The sequence below is a fragment of the Macaca thibetana genome, chromosome 13 (assembly GCF_024542745.1).
Source record: "Macaca thibetana thibetana isolate TM-01 chromosome 13, ASM2454274v1, whole genome shotgun sequence".
Taxonomy (NCBI): Eukaryota; Metazoa; Chordata; class Mammalia; order Primates; family Cercopithecidae; genus Macaca; species Macaca thibetana.
Window position 1 is genome coordinate 45938865 of NC_065590.1, and position 23272 is coordinate 45962136.

General features: G+C 40.1%; 1 protein-coding gene across 3 annotated transcripts in view; it reads right to left on the minus strand.

Moving 5' to 3' along the window:
* The window catches only part of SANBR (SANT and BTB domain regulator of CSR), a 57619-nt gene that overhangs the window by 8395 nt on the left and 25952 nt on the right, over positions 1 to 23272 (minus strand). For all 3 annotated transcript variants that reach the window (XR_007718679.1, XM_050753469.1, XM_050753468.1), the window contains 6 exons: positions 22253 to 22376; positions 16985 to 17137; positions 10594 to 10739; positions 8179 to 8278; positions 6476 to 6508; positions 5239 to 5338 (listed from right to left, as the gene is read on the minus strand). Coding sequence is in view for 2 of the 3 variants with exons in the window: in XM_050753469.1 (XP_050609426.1) it covers positions 5239 to 5338; positions 6476 to 6508; positions 8179 to 8278; positions 10594 to 10739; positions 16985 to 17137; positions 22253 to 22376 (656 nt within the window). In the remaining variant the exon portion in view is untranslated. The remainder of the gene's footprint in view (positions 1 to 5238; positions 5339 to 6475; positions 6509 to 8178; positions 8279 to 10593; positions 10740 to 16984; positions 17138 to 22252; positions 22377 to 23272) is intronic.

Sequence of the window (23272 nt, forward strand, 5' to 3'; positions counted from 1 at the left end):
ATTGCTTTACAGCAGTTCATTTTCATTTTCTTTTTTTTTTTTTTTTTGAGACAGAATCTTGCTCTGTCACTCATGCTGGAGCACAGTGGCATGATCTCGGCTCACTGCAATCTCCGCTTTGCAGGTTTAAGCGATTCTCATGCCTTGGCCTCCCAAGTAGCTGTAAGAAAAAAGTATTGAAATCTCTAGCTATAAGTGGTAATCTGTGTATTTTTCCTTACAGATTTGTCAGTTTTTGCTTTGTATATTTTAGGGCTTTATAATTAGGCACATTTACATTTATACTAAAAGTACAAAAATTAGCCAAGTATGGTGGTGTGTGCCTGTAATCCCAGCTACTCGGGAGACTAAGGTACAAGAATCGCTTGACCCCAGGAGGTAGAAGTTGCAGTGAGCCGAGATTGTGCCATTTCAGCCTGGTGATAGAGTGAGATTCTGTCTCAAAAAAAAAAAAAGACTATGAGTGACTTTATGCCAATAAATCTGACAAATTGGATAAAATTCCTTGAAAGACAGAAATTATCAAAACAAATTGAAGAGGCAATAGAAAACTTGAATAGCATCTATTAACTAATGAAATTGAATTCATAATGTAAAGCCTTCCTATAACAAAAGCTCCAGGCCCATATGGCTTCACTGCTGAATTTTATTATTCTTTTAAGGGAGAAACAACACAAGTCCTATACAAACTCTTCCAGAAAAGAGGGGTGATGTCACTCATTTTCTAATGTCATTATGACTCTAGTACACCAGAATACTGGTGTAACATGTGAAAAATCAATTAATGTACCTAATTGATACAATAAAGGAGAACATCTATATGATCTTCTCAATAGATGGAGAAAAAGCATTTGACAAAAGGCAACACCTATTTGCTATAAAAACTCAGCAAAAGAGAAACAGAAAGGAACTTTCTCAACTGAGAAAGGACATTTATGGGAAGCCGAAAACTAACATTACATACTTAATGGTTAAAGACTGGATGTTTTCCCCATAAGACAAGGTAAGGATGTCTGTCTCTTTTCACCACTTCTATTCAATATCAGGTCCTAACCAGCACAAAAGGCAAGACATGTAAATAAAAGGTATACAGGTTGGAATGAAATCTAATAAATGAAGAACAAATAACTGAATTTAGCAAGGTCATAGCACACAGTCAATATACAAACATCAATTGTATTTTGACCATCATTAGTATTACAATCAATAAGCAACCAGAAAAACAATTCCATTTATAATAGCATAAAAATAGGGAGGAATAAATTTAACAAAAGATGTTCAACACCTGTACACTGAAACTACAAACATTGTTGAGACACATTAAAAAAGTCCTAAATAAATGGAGAGATATTCCATGTTCATGGATGGGAAAAACTGCCATTGGAAAAAAAAGGAATTCACCCCAAATTGGATATGGGTTCAACATAATCCCAACAAAAATCCCAAAAAGATATTTGTAGAAATATCCACACAGACTCTAAAATTTGTAGAAAATGCAAAGCACCTTGAAAGGCCAAAATAATTTAAAATTAAAGAACAATTTTGGAGGACTCCCACCACCAGGTTTCAAGACTCACTAAAATCTACAAAAATTAATAGTGTGGTATTGATATGCAGATGTAAAGAAAGACATAAGAATCAATGGAAGAAAACAGAGAGTTTGGAAATGTAAACAGTCAACTGATTTTTAACAGAGATGCCAAGGTATTCCAATATATTAGAAAAGAATAGTCTTTTCAATAAACGGTGCTGGAACAACCAGCTATGCCTATGGAAAAAAAGGAAGCTTGACCCTTAACTCATACAATAAACAAAAATTAACCTGAATGGGATCATAATCTTAAATAAAAAGCTAAAATCATACAACTTCTAGAAGAAAGCAGCAGAAAATCTTTGTGACTTTGGGGTAGGCAAATACTTCTTAGCTATTAAATAATGGAACATAAAAAGGAAAAACTAAAATATTAGAATTCACAAAATTTAAAAGTTAAGCTCTTCAAAAGACATCATTAAGAAAATTAGGTCTGGTGCAGTGGCTCATGCCTGTAATCCTAGCACTTGGGAGGCCGAGACAGGCAGATCCTCTGAGGTCAGGAGTTCGAGACCAGCTTGGCCAACATGGCAAAACCCCATCTCCACTAAAAATACAAAAAGTAGTCCAGTGTGGTGGTGCACACCTGTAATCCCAGCTACTCAGGTGGCTGAGGCAGAAGAATCGCTGGAACCCAAGAGGCAGAGGTTGCAGTGAGAGATCGTACCTCTACACTCCAGTCTGGATGACAGAACAAGACTCTGTCTCAAAAAAAAAAAAAAAAAAAAAAAAAAAAAAAAAATTAAAAGGCAAGGCATAGACTAGGGGAAATATTGAGAAACATACGACTGACAAAAAAGATTTAGATCTAAAGTATATATAAAGAAATCTTACAACTCAATAATAAGGCAAAGGATTCAATAAAAATGGGCCGAAGATTTAAACAAACACTTCATTAAAAAGATATATAAATGGTCAATAAAAACATTAAAAGATGCTTATTACTATCTACCCACTAGAATGGCCAAAATTAAAAAGACCAGTAATACCAAGTATTAATGTGAATGTGCAGCAACTAGAACTCTCAGACACTGCTGGTGGGAACGCACAGTGGTGGGAATGCTCCACTGCTCGTGGAGATGCAAAACGGTCACTTTGCAAAACAATTTGGCAGTTTCTTATAAAGCGAAACATACACTTACCATACGATCTAGTAATTTTACTCCTAAGTACCTACCCAAGAAAAATGAAAACACATGTCCATACAGACTTGTATGCAAATGTTCATAGCAGCATTATTCACAACAGCCAACAAGAGGGAACAACCCATATGTCCATGAAATTGCGAATGGATAAACAAAGTATGGTATATCCATATAATGGAATATTACTCTGCAATAAAACGGACTAAACTACTGACACATGCAATAACATGGATGAATCTCAAAAACTTCATACTAAGCGAAAGAAGCCAGAGACAAAAAATTACTCATGATTCCATTCATATGAAACTTAAAAAGGTAAATTATTTTGACAAAACAGATTCATGGTTGCCTAAGGGCAGAACTGAAGAAAGGGAACTGAGTACAAAGGGGGATGAAGGAACTTTTTGAAATGATGTTCTAGATTTTTATTTTCGTGGTGGTTACACATCTGTGTGCCAAAACTCATCTACATGTACACTTAAAATGGGTGATTTTTGCAACATATAACTTATACCTCAAACTGTTGAAGAAAAAACCTAGTAGAACTTTCTCCTTTACTAATTAAAATTGACACAAAATTGCTAAAGAACCAGCTTTTTCATTGGAGGATTCAACATGTAAAGAAAAATTATGTAAAACTTGGAGAGAAGAGAAAGGGAAGGCAGCATGTGTTTTCAATGTCATATTGGAGGGCTGTTTAACATGCCTACTCAAGAATCATTTAATTCTCTAAGAGAATGTATCACGTCTGACTACCATCTGCTGATGGCATCTGAAAGTTACATGTTAACTTTCAGGTTTTTGTGTCTAATAAAAATGCAAACGATTTCTAAAAAGATAACCTAAGAGTTATGGGTTCACTAAGTTGTATGACACTGATCAATTTTGTATCTAACTTACAATCTTCTTTTAAATTTTTTTTTTTCAGATGGAATTTCACTCCGGTTGCCCAGGCTGGAGTGCAATGGGATGGTCTCGGCTCACTGCAACCTCCCCTTCCTGGGTTCAAGTGATTCTCCTGCCTCAGCCTCCTGAGTAGCTGGGATTACAGGCACCTGCCACCACATCCAGCTAATTTTTGTTTTTTTTTTTTTTTTTTTTTTGAGAGAGACTCTTGCTGCGTCGCCCAGGCTGGAGTGCAATGGCATGATCTCGGCTCACTGCAACCTCCACCTTGCGGGTTCAAGCAATTCTCCCACCTTAACCTCCCCATTAGCTGGGATTACAGGCACCTGTCATTATGCTCAGCTAATTTTTGTATTTTTGTAGAGATGGGGTTTCACCATGTTGGAGAGGCTGGTCTTGAGCTCCTAACCTCAGGTGATCTGCCTGCCTCAGCCTTCCAAAGTGCTGAGATTACAGGCATGAGTCACCACACCCAGTCTAATTTTTGCATTTTTAGTAGCGATGGGGTTTCACCATGTTGGCCAGGCTGGTCTTGAACTCCTGACCTTAGGTGATCTGCTCGCCTCAGCCTCCCAAAGTGCTGGGATTACAGGTATGAGCCACCGTGCCCAGACCAACATTCTTTTTTCAAAAGTAGTATAATGGAATACTACACTGCAATAAAAAGGAATAAACAATATGAACGAATCTCAAAAACCTTATACTAAGTGAAAGAAGCCAGAGACAAAAGATTACTCATGATTCCACTCATATGAAATCCTAAAAGAGGTAAATTATTGTAACAAAATGGATTCATAATTGCCTATAAATACTTGAGTCTTCAAAGGCTCTTTGAACCAATTTTCCTTGCTGTTTCTTGGAACTAATGAGTTGAGAAATTTTGACACAAGTTAATTTTATAGTTGTATAATAATCATGCTTTTGGCCAGGCACAGTGGCTCACGCCTGTAATCCCAGCACTCTGGGAGGCCGAGGCGGGTGGATCATCTGAGGTCAGGAGTTCAAGACCAGCCTGACCAACATTGTGAAACCCTGTCTCTATTAAAAATGCAAAAAAATTAGCCGGGTGTGGTGGCATGCGTCTGTAGTCCCAGCTACTCAGGAGACTGAGGCAGGAGAATTGCCTGAACCCAGGAAGTAGAGATTGCAGTGAGCCAAGATTGTGCCACTGTGACAGAGTGAGACTCCGTCTCAAAAGAAAGAAAAAAACACAAACAAAAAACAAAACATGCTTTCCACTAAAAAAATCATACATTTATGAATGTTATTTAATGGTTCATTTGAGTATCACTCCAAATCATCTCAGGTACACATCTCAGATCACATTTCATCTGACATGAGTCACACATTTAGTTGCACCTGAAGTGAAAACGTGGAGAGTTCTTTCTCAGTGTACTGCCCTTTCTTTATAGCTTTGAGTATTCTGTGTTCATGCCCAGGTTAGGAAATCTTGATGGTGTCTCCTTTCTAATTTTTTTTTCCTATGTTGCAACCTACTATATATATAAAACTAATTCCCTGTCCCTTGCATTAAAGGCTTCAGAATGTAACCCCTTCATAAACAGTGAGATTTGATTTTAACTTATAAACCAATACTTTGTTTTTTGGATACTTCTTCTTCATCTCCAACTTCATCTTCAGTGACCTCAGATCCAGTGGTATATTCTTCTTCTTCTGAAAACAGTGACTGTTGTTTCTAAGTTAAAAAAAAAATCTATTATAAATGTAATATTATGATATTTTTAATGAATTCTTTCAAACACATTTACCTAAATTTCTTTTGAATGAATAAGTCAATCAAGAGCTGATAAAATAACCTCTGGCTAGCACAATATCCAGGAAATGGACATAAGAATTTTTACATTCGGAGCAGGCTTACATTACATCATATATTTTTTAATTCCTTCACAGAATCTAGAACAGTAGTAGGCACATAAGTACTCAGTATTTATTGAATTGTACCTCTATCACTCTACTAAATGTATATTCCTTGATATAAGGTTAAATTATAATATAGTAACCACCACTATTAAAGTAGTCTTTTTTTTTTTTTTTTTTTGGAGACGGAGTCTCACTCTGTTGCCCAGGCTGGAGTGCAGTGGCGCAATCTCAGCTCACTGCAAGCTCTGCCTCCGAGGTTCACGCCATTCTCCTGCCTCAGCCTCCCGAGTAGCTGGGACTACAGGCGCCCACCACGGCGCCCGGTTGATTTTTTTGTATTTTTTTTTTAGTAGAGATGGGGTTTCACTGTGTTAGCCAGGATGGTCTTGATCTCCTGAGCTTGTGATGCACCTGCCTCGGCCTCCCAAAGTGCTGGGATTACAGGCGTAAGCCACTGCGCCCGGCCTAAAGTAGTCATAAACAAGCACATATGCACATTCTCCGGGTGAATGTGGCCCTGGATTATTCAACCATATCTGCATTACCTTCCTGCATCTCTATGCCCTACTGTCTGTTATCACTAATCCAAATTCCTATTCCATTCTTATGAATATTGATGGCAGACAGCATTTTAAAAAAAAAGTCAACCAATCACTCAAACAATCAAATAATTGGAACTCAACAGATTTGTTGCTTTGTTCAATGTCCTAAATATGATGTAAGAGTGACTTTAAAAAGTCTTTTAACTAGATCTATGGATTATGCAGCCAGATATGGAATATGTGTCTGTCTTAAATAATTTAACAGCATTTTTAGTTAAGTGAAAATAGGAGAATCTGAAAAGGAAGATGTATATTTAACTAAAATTTGTAAAATAAGATACTAATATTAAACTAAACTTTAATTTAGGAAGAAAGAGATCCAGGAATGCTAACTATAATTGCTCACTTACCAGTTGTAGAGTCCAGTTTTTCAATGACAAGAACTATAAGACAGGAATAAGCGATTAATAAATCTGCATTTACCCAGATTGTAGCTCCTTATTTTCATATAGATATTGTAGAAGAGTTGAAAGAAGTTACAAATATAGTTCCCTTCCAGGCTGAAACATAATTTAAAACTCAGGCTGAAAGTGATATGTTACAGTCTTTAATATTCTCTGCCAGAGGAGGATGTGGATGCTTTCTAAAAAGAAAGACACTTTCCCAGTATTATTTCCAAAGGACAAGTCAATCATGTGCAAGTAAATAACTAAAATAATTTGTCATTTTTAGAACTATTTCAATCACTTTTTAATGTATATATTTTAATATAAATTAAGGAAGCAGACTACATATGGACATTCTGGACATTCAATTAATCTAGTTTGTTGTTTGACATAAAATTGATAAATAAACGTTAGTGTGTGATTTTTTTTTTTTTTTTTTTTTTTTGAGACAGAGTCTCACTCTGTCGCCCAGGCTGGAGTGCAGTGGCACAATCTCCACTCACCACAACCTCCACCTTCTGGGTTTAAGGGATTCTCCTGCCTCAGCCTTCCGAGTAGCTGGGATTACAGGGGCATGCCACTGCACCCAGCTAAATTTTGTATTTTTAGTAGAGACAGGGTTTCACCATGTTGACCAGGCTGGTCTTGAACTCCTAATCTCAGGTTCCCAAAGTGCAGGGATTACAGGCATGAACTACCATGCCTAGCATGAGTGAATATTTGTATAGCTGTCTGAAGTTCATAAAGCACTTCACAGGGCATATTTCACTTTCTCAAGTAAATGCCATCTTAACCAACAAAAAGACAGAACATTCATAGGCAAACATATTTCCTGGTCTTCAGTAACAAAGGCAATGGCATAAAAAGGAGTCAAAGGAATCAAGTTTTCTGGTCACTTTAAAAATATTTCAGTTTTGAAACTTTTATGTGTTTGTTTTTTGAGACAGGGTCTCACTCTGTCACCTAGACTCCAGACTGGAACTTTTGAAGAATCTAAATATATTCCTAATTACAATAAAAGGATAATTTTAAGCCAAAAAAAAAGTTACAGAACGAGGAGGAAACAAAATATCCATTCATGCTATCTTCATTCTTCAAATCATAATTTGTCCATAATAAAAACCTTAAAGAGCATGTTATGTTTTTGGTTTTTCTTTTTTTTTGAGACAGAGTCTCCCTCTGTCACCAAGGCTGGAGTGCAGTAGTACGATCTCGGCTCACTGCAACCTCTGCCTCCTGGGCTTAAGCAATCTTCCCACCTCAGCCTCCCAGCGAAACTTCGACTATAGGCACAAGGCACTCCATTTGGCTAAGTTTTCAACCTTTTTTGTAGAGATGAGGTCTCACTATATTGCCCAGGCTGGTCTCAAACTCCTGAGCTCAAGCCATCTTCCTGCCTCAGCCTCCCAAAGTGCTGGGATTACAGGTGTGAGTTACCATGCCTGGCCCCATGTTGTTTTTTCCCCCAAATTTAAATGTATTCATTATTAATTCTTTGAGGGCAAGAAATGTGTCCTATTACCCTTAGAGTCCTATTAGTAGGCATAATACCTTCTTATGATTAGGTAGTCAGTTCAATTTCAACTTAAATTGATCAGGTTCCTGTCAAAAATTAAATGTCATTAATTATTTATGTAAATAAAGAATAAATGAAACAAGCTACTCACAGCATTGAGCTCCCCAGTTTTGGGACCCCATGGTGTATTTGGCTCCAGTAAAACATCACATTCTATACCCTTTTCATCACAGGGGCCAACCCCAACATCACTTGAAAGAAAAAGACATTTTTATGGAGAACAGTTTACTTTCTTAAAAATTTAAATGTGAATATCTTTTTATTGCAAATGTTTCATAAATTGCTCTTTAAAAATACAGTTCCTGAGTATAAGGATATCACTTCACAATGACATTTCCTTTTTTTTGTTTGTTTTTTTGAGATGGAGTCTCGCTCTGTCACCCAGGCTGGAGAGTAATGGCATGATCTTGGCTCACTGCAACCTCTGCCTCCCGGGTTCAAGCGATTCTCCTGCCTCAGCCTCCCGAGTAGCTGGGATTACAGGCACCTGCCATCACGCCTGGCTAATTTTGTATTTTCACCATGTTGGCCAGGCTGGTCGTGAACTCTTGCCCTCAGGTGATCCATCCACCTTGGCTCCTAAAATGCTGGGATTACAGGTGTGAGCCACCGTGCCCGGCCAACAATGACATTTCTTAATTCGTATAAGTGATTCCTCTAGCGAAAGACACCCCATACAGCAAGCACCATTGTACCTGAAGCATCGTACCTGCAAGGTGGCGGAATGGGCTGCATAATTGGTACTGTTTTGAGAACAGCCTTGGCTAAGTGCAGTGGATCACGCCTGTAATCCCAGCACTTTGGGAGGCTGAGGTGGGCAGATCATGAGGTCAGGAGATCGAGACCATCTTGGTCAACATGGTGAAACCCTGTCTCTACTAAAATACAAAAAATTAGCTGGGCATGGTGGTATATGTCTGTAATCCCAGCTACTTGGGAGGCTGAGGCAGGGCAATTGCTTGAACCCGGGAGGTGGAGGTTGCAGTGAGCTGAGATTGCGATGCTGCACTCCAGCCTAGTGACAGAGTGAGACTCCACCTCAACAACAACAACAACAACAAAAGTGGGGGGGGGGTGGCTAGGCGCGGTGGCTCACGCCTGTAATCCCAGCACTTTGGGAGGCTGAGGTGGGTGGATCACGAGGTCAGGAGTTCGAGACCAGTAGTTCGAGACCAGCCTAGCTGGCATGGTGAAACCCTGTCTCTACTAAAAATACAAAAATTAGCTGGGCGTAGTGGTGGGTGGCTGTAATCCCAGCTACTCAGGAGGCTGAGGCAGGAGAATCGCTTGAAACAGGGAGGCAGAGGTTGCAGTGAGCCGAGATTGTGCCACCACACTCCAGCCTGGGCAACAAGAGCGAAACTCCAACTGAAAAAAAAAAAAAGTATTTCTTTTTTTCTTTTTGTTTTGAGACAGAGTCTCCCTCTGTCACCCAGGCTGGAGTGCAGTGCACAATCTCAGCTCACTGCAGCCTCTGCCTCCCGGGTTCAAGCGATTCTCCTGCCTCAGCCTCCCGAATAGCTGGGATTACAGGCGCCCGCCACCATGCCTGGTTAGAAGAGACAGGGTTTCCACACATTGGCCAGGCTGGTCTCAAACTCCTGACTTCAAGTGATCGGCCTGCCTTGGCCTCCCAAAATACTGGGATTAAAGGTGTGAGCCACCACACCCGGCTAAGAACAGCCTCTTTTAAAGTGTCCTCCAGCCTCTAACCTTACAGCCTGCTGCCATTGCAAAATGATGAACATGACTTCAGAAATTACTGAATTTGAGGAGTTCATACTTACGGAGAGATGAACTCAACCATCAACATTTTTTTCTAGTTGTATCAATCATTCACTGATTGATACAATCAATTGGTTGATCAATTGATTGAGAGGGCCTCAAGCAAATTGGGAACCCTCACCACTCACCACCGCAAACTGGATTTAAGGTCTTAACCTTTTTAATCACCAGGGGCTCTTTTCATTTGTTTTTCCTCCCCTTGTACCTCCAGTATTTTTTTTTTTTTTTTTTGAGACGGAGTCTCGCTCTGTTGCCCAGGCTGGAGTGCAGTGGCGTGATCTCGGCTCACTGCCAGCTCTGCCTCCCGGGTTCACGCCATTCTCCTGCCTCAGTCTCCCGAGTAGCTGGGACTACAGGTGCCCACGACCATGCCCGGCTAATTTTTTGTATTTTTAGTAGAGACAGGGTTTCACCATGTTAGCCAGGATGATCTCGATCTCCTGATCTTGTGATCCGCCCACCTTGGCCTCCCAAGGTGCTGGGATTAAAGATGTGAGCCACCGTGCCCGGCCACCTTCAGCATTTTTAAGTGTTCTGCCTATCAAATAAATATCTCTCTGCTCTTATTGTAAGCTAACATATAATTTTAGTTTTCCGAAATAATGAAAACTACTTGAGGACTGACATTGCTGATTTGGGGAAGCACTATGGGATAAGGGATTCTGATATAGGAACCGCTGAATAAAGCTATAATACAGTGTTGGGTTTTTCCACTCCTCACCTAATTGTATCTTTTGAAAAAGGCACAACAATGACATCTCTGTACTTGTGCAAATCGTCCAATATTCTAGCAATGGGACAGGATGGCAAATCTCCACCTTCACCTTGATCACGAAGTGTAATCATGTGGTCCCTTACTTTACAACCCTGTCACATAAGAGACAATAAATTAGAGGTTAGTTTCTTATAGAACACTCCTTTAAAGATCACTGTTTTTCTTTTCTTTGCCTAGTCATATTGTCATATACATATTTTACAACTTTTTCTCAAGAAAAACATTCCTCATATAGAAAAGAGATTCAATCATAACTGTATGGCTTAACAAATACCCAAGAATACCCATATAATCACAATCCACATTAAGAATTAGAACATTGCCAACACTCCAGGAGTCCCCACAGACCCAATTCTGATCATAATGGTTTCCCTCCTCCCAACAGGTAACCTCTACCCTGGCTTGTGGTAATTACTTCCTTGCCCTCTGCCACTTAAGGATGCATTCCTAAACACTATAGTTTAGTTTTGTCTCACCTGTTTTGCTTGACATTATGTTTCTACTGGGTGAGGTGGCTCAAGCCTGTAATCCCAGCTCTTTGGGAGGCCGAGGTGGGTGGATTGCTTGAGCCCAGGAGTTTGAGATCAGCCTGGGCAACATGGCAAAACCCTGCCTCTAAAAGAGTAGAAAAAAATTAGCTGGGTGTGGTGGTGCATGCCTCCAGTCCCAGCTACCTCAGGAAGCTGAGGTGGGAGGATCACTTGAGCTCAGGGAGGTTGAGATTGCCATTAGCAGTGATCAGGCCATAGCACTCCAGCTTGGGTGACAGTGAAATCCTGTCTCAAAAAAAAAAGGCCAGGTGCAGTGGCTCACGCCTGTAATCCCAGCACTTTGGGAGGCCGAGGAGGGTGGATCACAAGTTCAGGAGATCGAGACCATCCTGGCTAACACAGCGAAACCCCGTCTCTACTAAAAATACAAAAAAAAAAAAAAAAAAAAAAAATTAGCCGGGTGTGGTGGCGGGCGCCTGTAGTCCCAGCTACTCGGGAGGCTGAGGCAGGAGAATGGCGTGAACCCGGGAGGCGGAGCTTGCAGTGAGCCGAGATCGCGCCACTGCACTCCAGCCTAGGTGACAGAGCAAGGCTCCGTCTCAAAAAAAAAAAAAAAAAATATGTTTTTATGATTCAACGATGTTATTTCATGTAATAATAACATTTGCTTTAATGTATAGTGTTTCACTGCTTGAATATATACCATTTATTTACCTCTTCTACCACTGATAGATGGGTTGTTTCTAGTTTGGGGCTACTAAAAATAATATTGCTATGAACATTCTTTTGTCTGTTTCCCAGTACAGAAGTGCTCATGTGTACCAAATTATATTACCATCAGCAGTATACGAGGATTTCTGTTACTCCACATCCTTGCTAACACTTGGTCAGACATTTAAATTGTAGTCATTCTGGCTGGGCATGGTGGCTCGTCACTTTGGGAGGCCGAGGCAGGCAGATCACTTGAGGTTAAGAGTTCGAGACCAGCCTGGCCAACATGGTGAAACCCCGTCTCTAATAAAAATACAAAAATTTAGCCAGGCGTGGTGCCAGGCACCTGTAATCCAGCTACTCAGGAGGCTGAGGCATGAGAATTGCTTGAACCTGGGAGACAGAGGTTGCAGTGTGCCAACACTGTGCCACTACACTGCAGCCTGGGCAACAGAGCAAGACTCCACCTCAAAAAAAAAAAAATTTAGTCATTCTGGTAAATGTGCATTGGTATTCATTCTGGCTTTAATTTGTACCTATCCAGTCACAAATGAGGTTGTCGTTTTCATGTTTACAGAACAACTGTTTTTTTGTCTGAAGTGCCTGTTGTCTTTCTCCTGTTTTTTTTTTGAGACACAGTCTTGCTCTGTTGCTAGGCTGGAGTGCAGTGGCACGATCTCACGTCAATGCAATCTCTGCCTCCTGGGTTCAAGCAATTCTCCTGCCTCAGCCTCCCAAGTAGCTGGGACTACAGGCACACACCACCACACCCAGCTAATTTTTGTATTTTTATTAGAGATGGGGTTTCACCATGTTGGCCAAGGTGGTCCCGATCTCTTGATCTCATGATCTGACCACCTCGGCCTCCCAAAGTGCTGGGATCACAGGCATGAGCAACCGTGCCCAGCCGGGATACAAGCAACATATATATCAACAAAAGATTCATCATATATATATTTTGGTTTTTTTGAGATAGAGTCTTGCTCTGTCACCCAGGCTGAAGTGCAATGGTCTGATCTTGGATCACTGCAACCTCCGCTTCCTGGATTCAAGCGATTCTCCTGCCTCAGCCTCCCGAGTAGCTGGGATTATAGGCACCCACCATGATGCCCAGCTAATTTTTGTATTTTCAGTAGAGACAGCGTTCTCCCCATATTGGCCAGGCTGGTCTTGAACTCCTGACCTCAGGTGATCCGCCCATCTCGGACTCCCAAAGTGCTGGGATTACAGGCATGAGCCACCCCGTGCCTGGCCTATATATATATATATATATATAATTTTTTTTTTTTCAGACAGTGTCTTGATTTGTTGCCCAGGCTGGAGTGCAGTGGCGTGATCTTGGCTCACTGCAAGCTCCACCTCCCAGGTTCACACCATTCTCCTGCCTCAGCCTCCTGAGTAGCTGGAACTATAGGCGCCCACCACCACGCCCAGCTAATTTTTTGTATTTTTAGTAGAGAAGGGGTTTCACTGTGTTAGCCAGGATGGTCTTGATCTCCTGACCTCATGATCCGCCCGCCTCAGCCTCCCAAAGTGCTGGGATTACAGGCGTGAGCCACCATGCCCGGCTGATATATTTTTTTAAAGATGCCTACAAAGAAATATATTTTGCTCGAAACGATGTGGAAATGTGATAGCTAAAATGGAAACAAACTAACCACAAATGTAAATTTGCGGTTACAAATTAATGAGGTTAAAAATTACTGTGGTTAGAAGGAAATGTAAAGACTAAAAAATCATGTTACTGAAAAAAACATAATAGTAATGATGAATTAATGAAATATCTTGGGTCTAGCAAAGTAATCTAATTTTGCTTAACGTCTCATGCCCAATTTAAGTATCTTTGTTTGTAAAATGTATAACTAAAACTTTAAGAATAAATGTTATATAAGTAATCTATTACCTCACCGATAAAACTTTTAAGTGATCAAAGTTGGTAACGGATTGCAAATACAAGAAAACGAATCCAGTTTAAATTCCATGACCCATCATTCAGTAACATTCACGCCAATATCCCAGATTCCTTGCCCCTAAATTTCATCATCCCCATCTGGCAAAATCTTAACTCTAGATGAACTCAACTACCCATTTTCTCCCTGCCTGTACTCATGCAGCCAAGGGTTACTGGAGAGAGTGATATAAACAGGCATGATGAATTATCTTGTGAACTTATGACTGCCAATCTCCAGTGAGCTCTCAAACTTCCTGGCAATATACATTTTCTCTGGAAAATTCACTCTTCTATTTTTCAAAATACTATTTCAAACCTTCCATACTTCCCTCAAACCTTGGAACCTTCCCTTTTCCCTCTTATTCTTAGTGGATGGCTTAATCTTCTACTTTTTAGAGAACAGAAAAAGCATTGGATTGGAATAAGTTATCAACTAAACGACAAAAACACAATTTTACTAATATCTACAACCATTCTACTCTTCTCTCCTGTTGTAATAGAGGAGCTGTCCACCCTCTTGTTGAAATTAATACCACTAAATGTGGTTAAGGTCCCACCCTACCCTGCCTTCTCACCTTATACCATCAACCTCTCCTTCTTAGCTGGATCCTTCCCACTGACTTTTAAAAGGTTCTCTCGTATCAAAACAGAAACAAGGTCAGGCATGGTGGCTCACGCCTGTATTCCCAGCACTTTGGGGGGCCCAGATGGGCGGGTCATTTGAGGTGAGGAGTTTGAGACCAGCCTGGCCAATATGGTGAGACTCCATCTCTACTAAAAATACAAAAATTAGCCAGGCATGGTGGCACGTGCCTGTAATTCCAGCTACTTGGGAGGCTGAGTCAGGAGAATCGCTTGAGCCCGGGAGGCAGAGATTGCAGTGAGCCGAGATCGTGCCACTGCATTCCAGCCTGGACAACAGTGAGACTCCTTCTCAAACAAACAAACAAAAAACAACCCCCAAAACACTAAACAAATATTCATAACTTAAATTACTAATCTATCTCCTCCCTTTCTCAAATTTCCCAAAAGAGATGTCATATATACTGTTCCCATTTGTTAATCTCTCACTCATTTCTCAACCCATACAAACCTGGCTTCTGGATCTAGCACTCCACCAAAACAGCTGTTCACACCTATGAATTCCCTGTCACTAAGGCCAAAGGACACAGTTCTTTCATTATTTTATTTGACCTCTTAGCCATACTAGGCACCACAGTCCACTCCTCTTTCTTTAATATTACTCCCTCAACATCCTCAATTTTTCTCCTATCATTCTGGCTGCCCCTGACCATTCTCCTTTGCAGGCTCATGCTGCTTCATCCAGCCATAGCTGTAGTTTCCCTTTGCTCTTCATATGCTCACCTATACCTGCTGGCTTTAACTATCATCTATTGCAAGAAAACTTATGAGTTATTATCTCCAGCCTAACCACTTGTCTGAGCTCCAAAACTCATATATCTAATGGCCTCTGTCTGGTTATCTCAGAAAGCACCTCAAACTCAAAATATCCAAACAGAACTCATGAGTCTCTCAAAACCTGATTTCCGTCTGCTGCTTCCTCTTCAGTGAATAGCACCACCAGCTATCCAGTAGCACCAACAAGAAACTGAGTCATCCTTCCCCCTCTCCCTCTGCAATACAATCTGTCAGATAATTTCAGTTTCATCTCTTAAATATTAAATTCATCCACTTCTCTTAATCTTCACTGCTCTGGTACCATCATCTCTCTCTAAGACTACTATGATAACTTCCTTTTGTACGTGATTCCACTGACTACCCCTCAAGTGTGCATTCTCCACACTGCAACTGATATTTTCAAAATGGAGATAAAAGAAAAACTTGAACATGGCTTATGACACCCTGCTCCAGCATGGACTGACACCTACCTACCTCTCCAGACTTGCCTTGAACTATGCATGTTTTCTACGACAGCCTCAGGTTGTCAGTCTCTTTTACTCACTGTGTTCCTTCTGACCTTGCTGTTCTGACTAGAACACTCTTTCCCTTCCTCTACACCTCACATACTCCTATGAATCCTTCAGATCTCAACTTAATGCCAACTCCTTTGAGGATTTCCTTGACATCTATGGCTGAATGATACCAGCCTATTATAGACATTTAGGGCCCTGTATGTGTCTTCAAACATTTATTTGGGTGCTTTTTTCCTTTTGGTATTACTGCCTCAGCTATAAGTTCCACAAGGGCATAAATGATCCAATTTTACATGCTATCCTCCGCCTTGCACAGTGTATGGCACATCTTTGGTGCTTTGTAAGTATTTTTTGTGTGGATGATGATAAAGAGCTTTAGGTTCCTTTCATTCACACATGACATTTAATTACAGAACATTTTCAAAAGTGTTTGTGATCAGAGAATCTAACCTACAGCAATACTCACACATTGCATCAATATATATGTGCAAGGATATTCACTGCAACACAGTAATACCATCAGTCTAGAAACCACCTAAATGTTCATTAATAGGAGAATGGTTAAATTGTGATATATACATAGCTTGGAATATTATACAGCAGTTAAATAAAATAGCACAGAAAGATACCCTAGTTACGTTGTTGAGTAAAAAAGGCAAATTACAGAATATTATTAGTATGATCTGGTTTCCAAAACAAAAAATCATATATAAGTCTGGGTGTGGCGGCTCACACCTGTAATCCCAGCACTCTGGGAGGCCAAAGCAGGTAGATCGCTTCAGTTCATGAGTTCGAGACCAGCCTGGGCAACATGGCAAAACCCCGTCTCTAACAAAAATACAAAAAATTACTGAGTATGGTGGCGTGTGCCTGGAGTCCCAGCTACTTGGAAGGCTGAGGTGGGAGGATTGTTTGAGCCTGGGAGGCAGAGGCTGGAGTGAGCCGAGATGGCACCACTGCACTCCAGCCTGGGCGACAGAGGGAGACCCCATCTTAAAAAACAAAAAACAAAAACCTCGAAAAAACAAAAAAAATATATAATTTGTGCCTGAAAGGTACAAAAGAAGGTCTGAAAGGAAACCATTTACAGTGATTATCTCTAAGAAGAGATGGAAAATGGGAGAGTGTTATAAAGAGGAACTTCTTCTTCCTATACTTATTTATGTATTGTTGGAAGTCTTTTATACATTAATGTATTACTGTTATACTTTAAAAACTGTAGCTACAAAAGAGCAATATTCAAAATTCACCTTTGTAAGCTGAGTAGGATCAAACCGAAGAATCTTTTGGTTACAACAGGGATAAATTCCAGTGCCAACAGTATTCAATGAACTTGCTGCAGTAGGATAAACCACTGTTTCTGAGTGGTACTGACAATGTGAAAATTCAATACAGAGAAAGGCCTAAGAAAGAAATAGATAAAATCAACTACTATTTCCACAACAAAATTATACATTTTAAAAATACTTAAGACCAAATATTATATGTTCCATTTATATGAAATATGCAGAAAAAGCCAACCTATACAGACACAAAATAGATCAGTGGTTGCCAGGGGTGGAAGGTTATAATGTGGAATAGCAGCAAATGGGCACAAGGGATCTTTTTGAGGTGATAGAAATGTGCTAAAATTGGATGATGGTGATGACTGTACAACTCTAAATTTACAAAAAAAAAAAAAGTGAACTGCAGATTTAAAAAGAGTAAATTCTGAACACAACCTAACTTAAAAAATAAAAATAAAAAAATAAAATGAGTAAATTTCATGGCATGTAATTCCACCTGAATAAAGCTATTAGAGAGCAAAAAATGAAATCACCTTAAGCAAAATTCAGATGAATTAAACTAATCTTGATATACATTCAATTTTACAATTGATCAATCACCTCAAATGTTTTCCAAAGAAAGATAAAATTTTGCTTCATTTGGTTATTCCTTGATACATTTTTTTTTGAGATGGAATCTCGCTCTATTGCCCAGGCTGGAGTGAAGTGGTGCCATCTCGGCTCACTGCAACCTCCACCTCTCAGATTCAAGCGATTCTCCTGCCTCAGCCTGCCGAGTAGCTGGGATTACAGGCACGCACCACCATACCGGGCTAATTTTTCTATTTTTAGTAGAGACAGGGTTTCGCCATGTTGGTCAGACTGGTCTTGAACTTTTGACATCAGGTGATCCGCCTGCCTTGGTCTCCCAAAGTGCTGGGATTACAGGCATGAGCCACCATGCCTGGTCCCTTGATGCATTTTTAAGGTAAATATTTAGCATCAGTATTAATAAAAACTATGACGTAACTTTGAATCATTGGCTTTGAAAACTTTGATAAAAGCTTATCAAGGTTTAATTGTCAAATTAACCATCAGGTTTCAATTGTTTATAAGTTGGTAAAATAGGGCCAGGTGTGATGGTACACACCTGTCACTCCAGCTACTAGGGAGGCTGAGGCAGAAGGACTGCTTAAACCTAGGAATTTGAGGCCAGCCTGGGCAACGTAGCAAGATCCCATCTCGGGAAAAAAGAAGAAGAAAAAAAAGAACATGGTGCAAGCACTGTCTAAGTGGAGTTTCAGTGGACACAGGTGCTGCTTGCAATGGGAAAGACCACTGGGCTAGGCAGCTGGGGGCTGGCGGGTAGACAGAGGTTATGCCACCAGCTCTGAGAAAAGGTTGGTAGGGATGGACCCTGAGTCCCAGAAGTTGGTTTGGAGAGGGAAACTGAGGCTCTGAGTGGTGAAATTATTGGATTCAGAGATACTGTGGGGCTCTGAAGGTTGGATTCTGTTAGCCTTGTGGGCTAGGGAGAGCATCCTTGAGTAGATGATATCTTACTCAGATGTAGAGGGGACAAGACTTTTGGGCCTGTGCAGGGGGCACCATTGGTGGGTGATGATAATGTTGGGTTTTGAAGGCAGGAGACCTTGAGAAGGCAAAACCATTTTATTTGGAAAGAAAGGAAGGGGATGTTGGGCTTTTGTGTCATGGGTGGGGGAGCCATTGGGAGGGCAATTCCATTAGCCAGTGGGAGGTAGAAAATTTGTAAGAAATACCATGCCAGGGGACTGGGGAAAGACCCCAGATGTCATTGCTTCTGGGTGGAGATTCTGTGTGAGTGGCAGTGGTGTATCCTAAAAGGGGGCAGTACCACTGGATGATTAAGGGCGGTCCCACAAGGCCTGGGGTGAAGAAAGACCTGAATGGGTAATACTATTAATCTCTGTCGGGGAAAGGACCAGAAAAGGTGAAAAAGTGATACCTTGGACTGGATGGAGGGGAGATCGCTGGGCTTTTGGGAGGTACCCTGACTGGTACTCTGATCACTTGTTTCTTTTTTGGGGGGACTCTGAGATGGCATGAAAAGCTATAGCATCGTACCAGGAGCGGGCCCTTGTTAAGAGAGTTCCTCACTCGGGGAGACTTTAAGAAGGGAAACCCTGAATAGGGTCCTGTCAGGGGAGAAGGGACTCTGAGTGAGAACAGGTTAAAAAAAACAAGTTAGTAAGATAATTCAAATAAAAACACAACATTAATAATTCTAAGCACTGATCTGTTTTTTCTATTTATATTATGATATACTGAAGTTGCTGAGATTTGATAAGCACTGATCTTTAACATAAATGCATTAAAGAATAGTCTATAATTCAGAATTTTTAGTTGTCTATAATTCAGAAATTTTAGTGTTAGTTTCAATTATGATGTTCACATAATGGTTTTTAATTTTAAAAATTTGAGAACTTATAAAAACTATAAGGTGTACATTCTCTTATATACAATATTCTGCATACAAACTATTTTATGAGTTTATGAGCTCTATAATAAATATTCAATATCAATCAATATTCAATTTGCTGTAAAGGAGAGGAAAATAATCTCTCAAAGTTTCCGCATTCTGACATGTTGAGCAAGTCAGATTTTAGAAGCTTGATATCCTTGATTATAAGTGACACTCTGATTGTGAGGAGGACCTTTACATACCTATTAGATTAACAAAAAAATCCAAACCTGACAATATCAATTGCTACTGAAATGTGGGGCAACTCTCATACGTAGCTGGTAGAAATGCAAAATGATTCTGGGACTTTGGAAAACCGTTAGGCACGGCGAGTGTTAAACCACCACACAAACCAGCAATCCTACTCCTAGGTAATAAGAAAGAAGAGAGGCCAGGCATAGTGGCTCAGGCCTGTAATCCCAGTACTTTGGGAGGCCGAGGCAGGCAGATCACCTGAGGTCATGAGTTCAAGACCATCCTGGCTAACACAGTGAAACCCCATTTCTACTAAAAATACAAAAAATTAGCCGGGTGTGTTGACATGTGCCAGCAATCTCAGCTACTTGGGAGGCTGAGACAGGAGAATCGCTTGAACCCGGGAGGTGGAGGTTGCAGTGAGCCAAGATGGCGCCATAGCACTCCAGCTTAGGCAAAAAGAGTGAAACTCCATCTCAAGAAAAAAAAAAAAAAAGAGAGAAATAAATACATCCAAGAGAAATAAAATCCTATGTTCACAGAAAAACCTATATGAAAATGTTTATAGCAGCTTTCTTCATAATGGCCCCACACTAGAACACTACAAACATCCTCCACCTGGTGAATGTCTGAACATACTGTGATATAGTCATACAACAGATTACTACTTAGCCATAAAAAATAACAAACTAATTTATGAAACAACATCATGAATAGATTTTATATCCATTTTTCGAAGTGAAAGAAGCTAGATTCAAAAAGCTAAATGCTATATGATTCTACTTATATGACGTTCTGGAAAAGGCAAAACTAAATATATATAAACAGAACAGTGGTTACCAGAGGCTAGGGTGGGGGAATGAATTGACTACAGAGGGGCACAAAGAAATTTCTTTTAGGATGATGTAAGTGTTACATGCTTTGATTGCAGAGGTAGTTATACAATTGTATGCATTGTCGAAGGTCACAAAAAGGATGAATTTTACTGTATATAATACTTCAACAAACCTTTTTAAAATTGTGGTAATGTAGAACCCATCGAGTGGGACCTTAAACAGTTTAAAATCCCAATCTGAAGATTCTGACAGGCTGTTCTTCCTTCCCTCTATTGAAAATCATCACGCAAATGAGAGAGGAAAAGTACTGGGGAGAGGAAAACTTCAGGGATTCAAAAGAAATTATATGTCGAGAACGCTACATTTCTACATAAGATTAATTAGGAACGAGTGTGACTTAGAAAAACCTATTTATTCCATAAAAGGGTTTATTATAGGTTCCTACAAATAGCAAGTTTTCTTATGCTTTTATTATAAACATTAATAAAAACCAAAACTTTTTGGGAACAAAATTGTTATAACAACAAAGGCACACATCAATAGCATCCTATCTGCAAAGGTGCTTCTGAATTTCTATAGAAATGTATAGAACATCAGAGAAAATAGTTTGGCTGGAAACAAGTGAAGGCAATAAGGACTTTTTTTATATAATTGTTTTCATTGAAAAACTGGATTTGATCACTTAAAACCAGTGAGGTTTTTTTTTTTTTTTTTTTTTTTTTTTTTGAGATGGAGTTTCCCTCCTTCCCAGACTGCAGTGCAATGGTGCAATCTCGGATCACCGCGACCTCTGCCTGCCGGGTTCAAGCGATTCTCCCGCTTCAGCACCCTGAGTAGTTGGGATTACAGGCATGCACCACCACGCCTGGCTAATTTTGTATTTTTAGTAGAGATGCGGTTTCTCCATGTCGGTCAGGCCGGTCTCGAATTCCTGAACTCCGGTGATCCACCTGTCTCGACCTCCCAAAGTGCTGGGATTACAGGCATGAGCCATCATGCTCGGCCAAAACGTGTTACTTTTCTAAACATTCAACAAGTCTTTGATTGTTTCAGGAATGGAAATAAAAAAAAAGAGAAAGAAGAAACATGTCAAGAGATATGAAGCCAGATGCAAAAAACATTTAGCAGCACCCTTGCTTTTGCCACTAGTTTTATTTTTTATTTTATTTTATTTTTGAGATAGAGTCTTGCTCTGTCGCCCAGGCTAGAGGGCAGTGGCGCAATCTTGGCTCACTGTAACCTCTGCCTCCCAGGTTCAAGTGATTCTCCTGCCTCAGCCTCCCAAATAGCTGGGACTACAGGCACGTGCCACCACACCCGGCTAATTTTTCGTATTTTTACAAGAGATGGGGTTTCACCATGTTAGACAGGATGGTCTTGATCTCCTGACCTCGTGATCCACCCACCTCAGCCTCCCAAAGTGCTGGGATTACAGGCGTGAGCCACCGCACCAGGCCTAGTTTTATTTTTTTAAGAGATGGAGTCTCACTATGTTGCCCAGGCTGGTCTTGAGCTCCTGGGCCAAAACGATCTGCCTGCCTCGGCCTCTAAATGTGCTGGGATTACAGGCATGAGCCACCATGCCCAGCTGCCGCTAGTTTCTTTAAAAAGATGTTGGATATTGTCCAAACACGTTTAAATACATTGATTAAACAGCAGATATCAAAAGAATATTGCTCTCAATATTTGCAGAGCAGGACACTAAAAAAAAAAACTTACCTGATAACATCTTGAACAAGTCAGCCAGTTGATTGTTCCCCACAATCGCCAGTATACATCTCTCCAAGATTTTAATTCTTCAAAAAGACTATTCAAATATTCATGAACATCCCATGTCTTATCTCTGGGGAAAGAGCCTCAATTTTACAAGAAAGTGACATAAATGATTTGCTTTATTTATTTATTATCTTTTTTGAGATGGAGTTTCGTTCTTGTTACCCAGGCAGGAGTGCAATGGCATGATCTTGGCTCACTGCAACCACCACCTCCAGGATGCAAGCAATTCTCCTGCCTTGGCTTCCCAACTAGCTGGGATTACAGGCGTGTGCCACCACACCCGGCTAATTTTGTATTTTCAGTAGAGACAGGGTTTGTATATTTGGTGGACAACAGGAAAAGGTATGAATTATTTGAATATCAAATTATTTTGCAAAGCTAGATATAGGATTACAAATTAAATATAGTTTGAACAGGCCAACAGTTGGGAATTAGGCATATGTTAAATGGAAGCTTTATTCTAAATGCATATGTTATAGGACTGGTGATTCTAGACATTAGAATCATTAATGTATTTGTACATTTCATTAACGTATTAGTATTTTACACTATTTTCAAGTATTTTTTAGTAATTGAGCGATACAGAATATACAATCAGGTCTTGGTAATATAGATTTTTTAATTAAATAATATAAAGCTAAAAAATAGCAAAGGCTCAAAACCATATCTGCTATGGTCATAAGCAACTCAAGTTTGTTTTTTTTGTTGTTATTGTTGTTTTGTTTTGTTTTTGAGACAGGGTCATACTCTGTCACCCAGCCTGGAGTGCAGTGGTGCAATCATCATAGTTTATTGGCAACCTCAAATTCCTTGGTTCAAGTGATCCTCCGACCTCAGCCTCCTAAGTAACTGGGATTACAGGTATGTGTCATCACACCTGGCTAATTTTTTTTTTTTTTAGACCCAGTTTCACTCTTTTGCCCAGGCTGGAGTGAAGTGTCATGATACTGGCTCACTGCAACC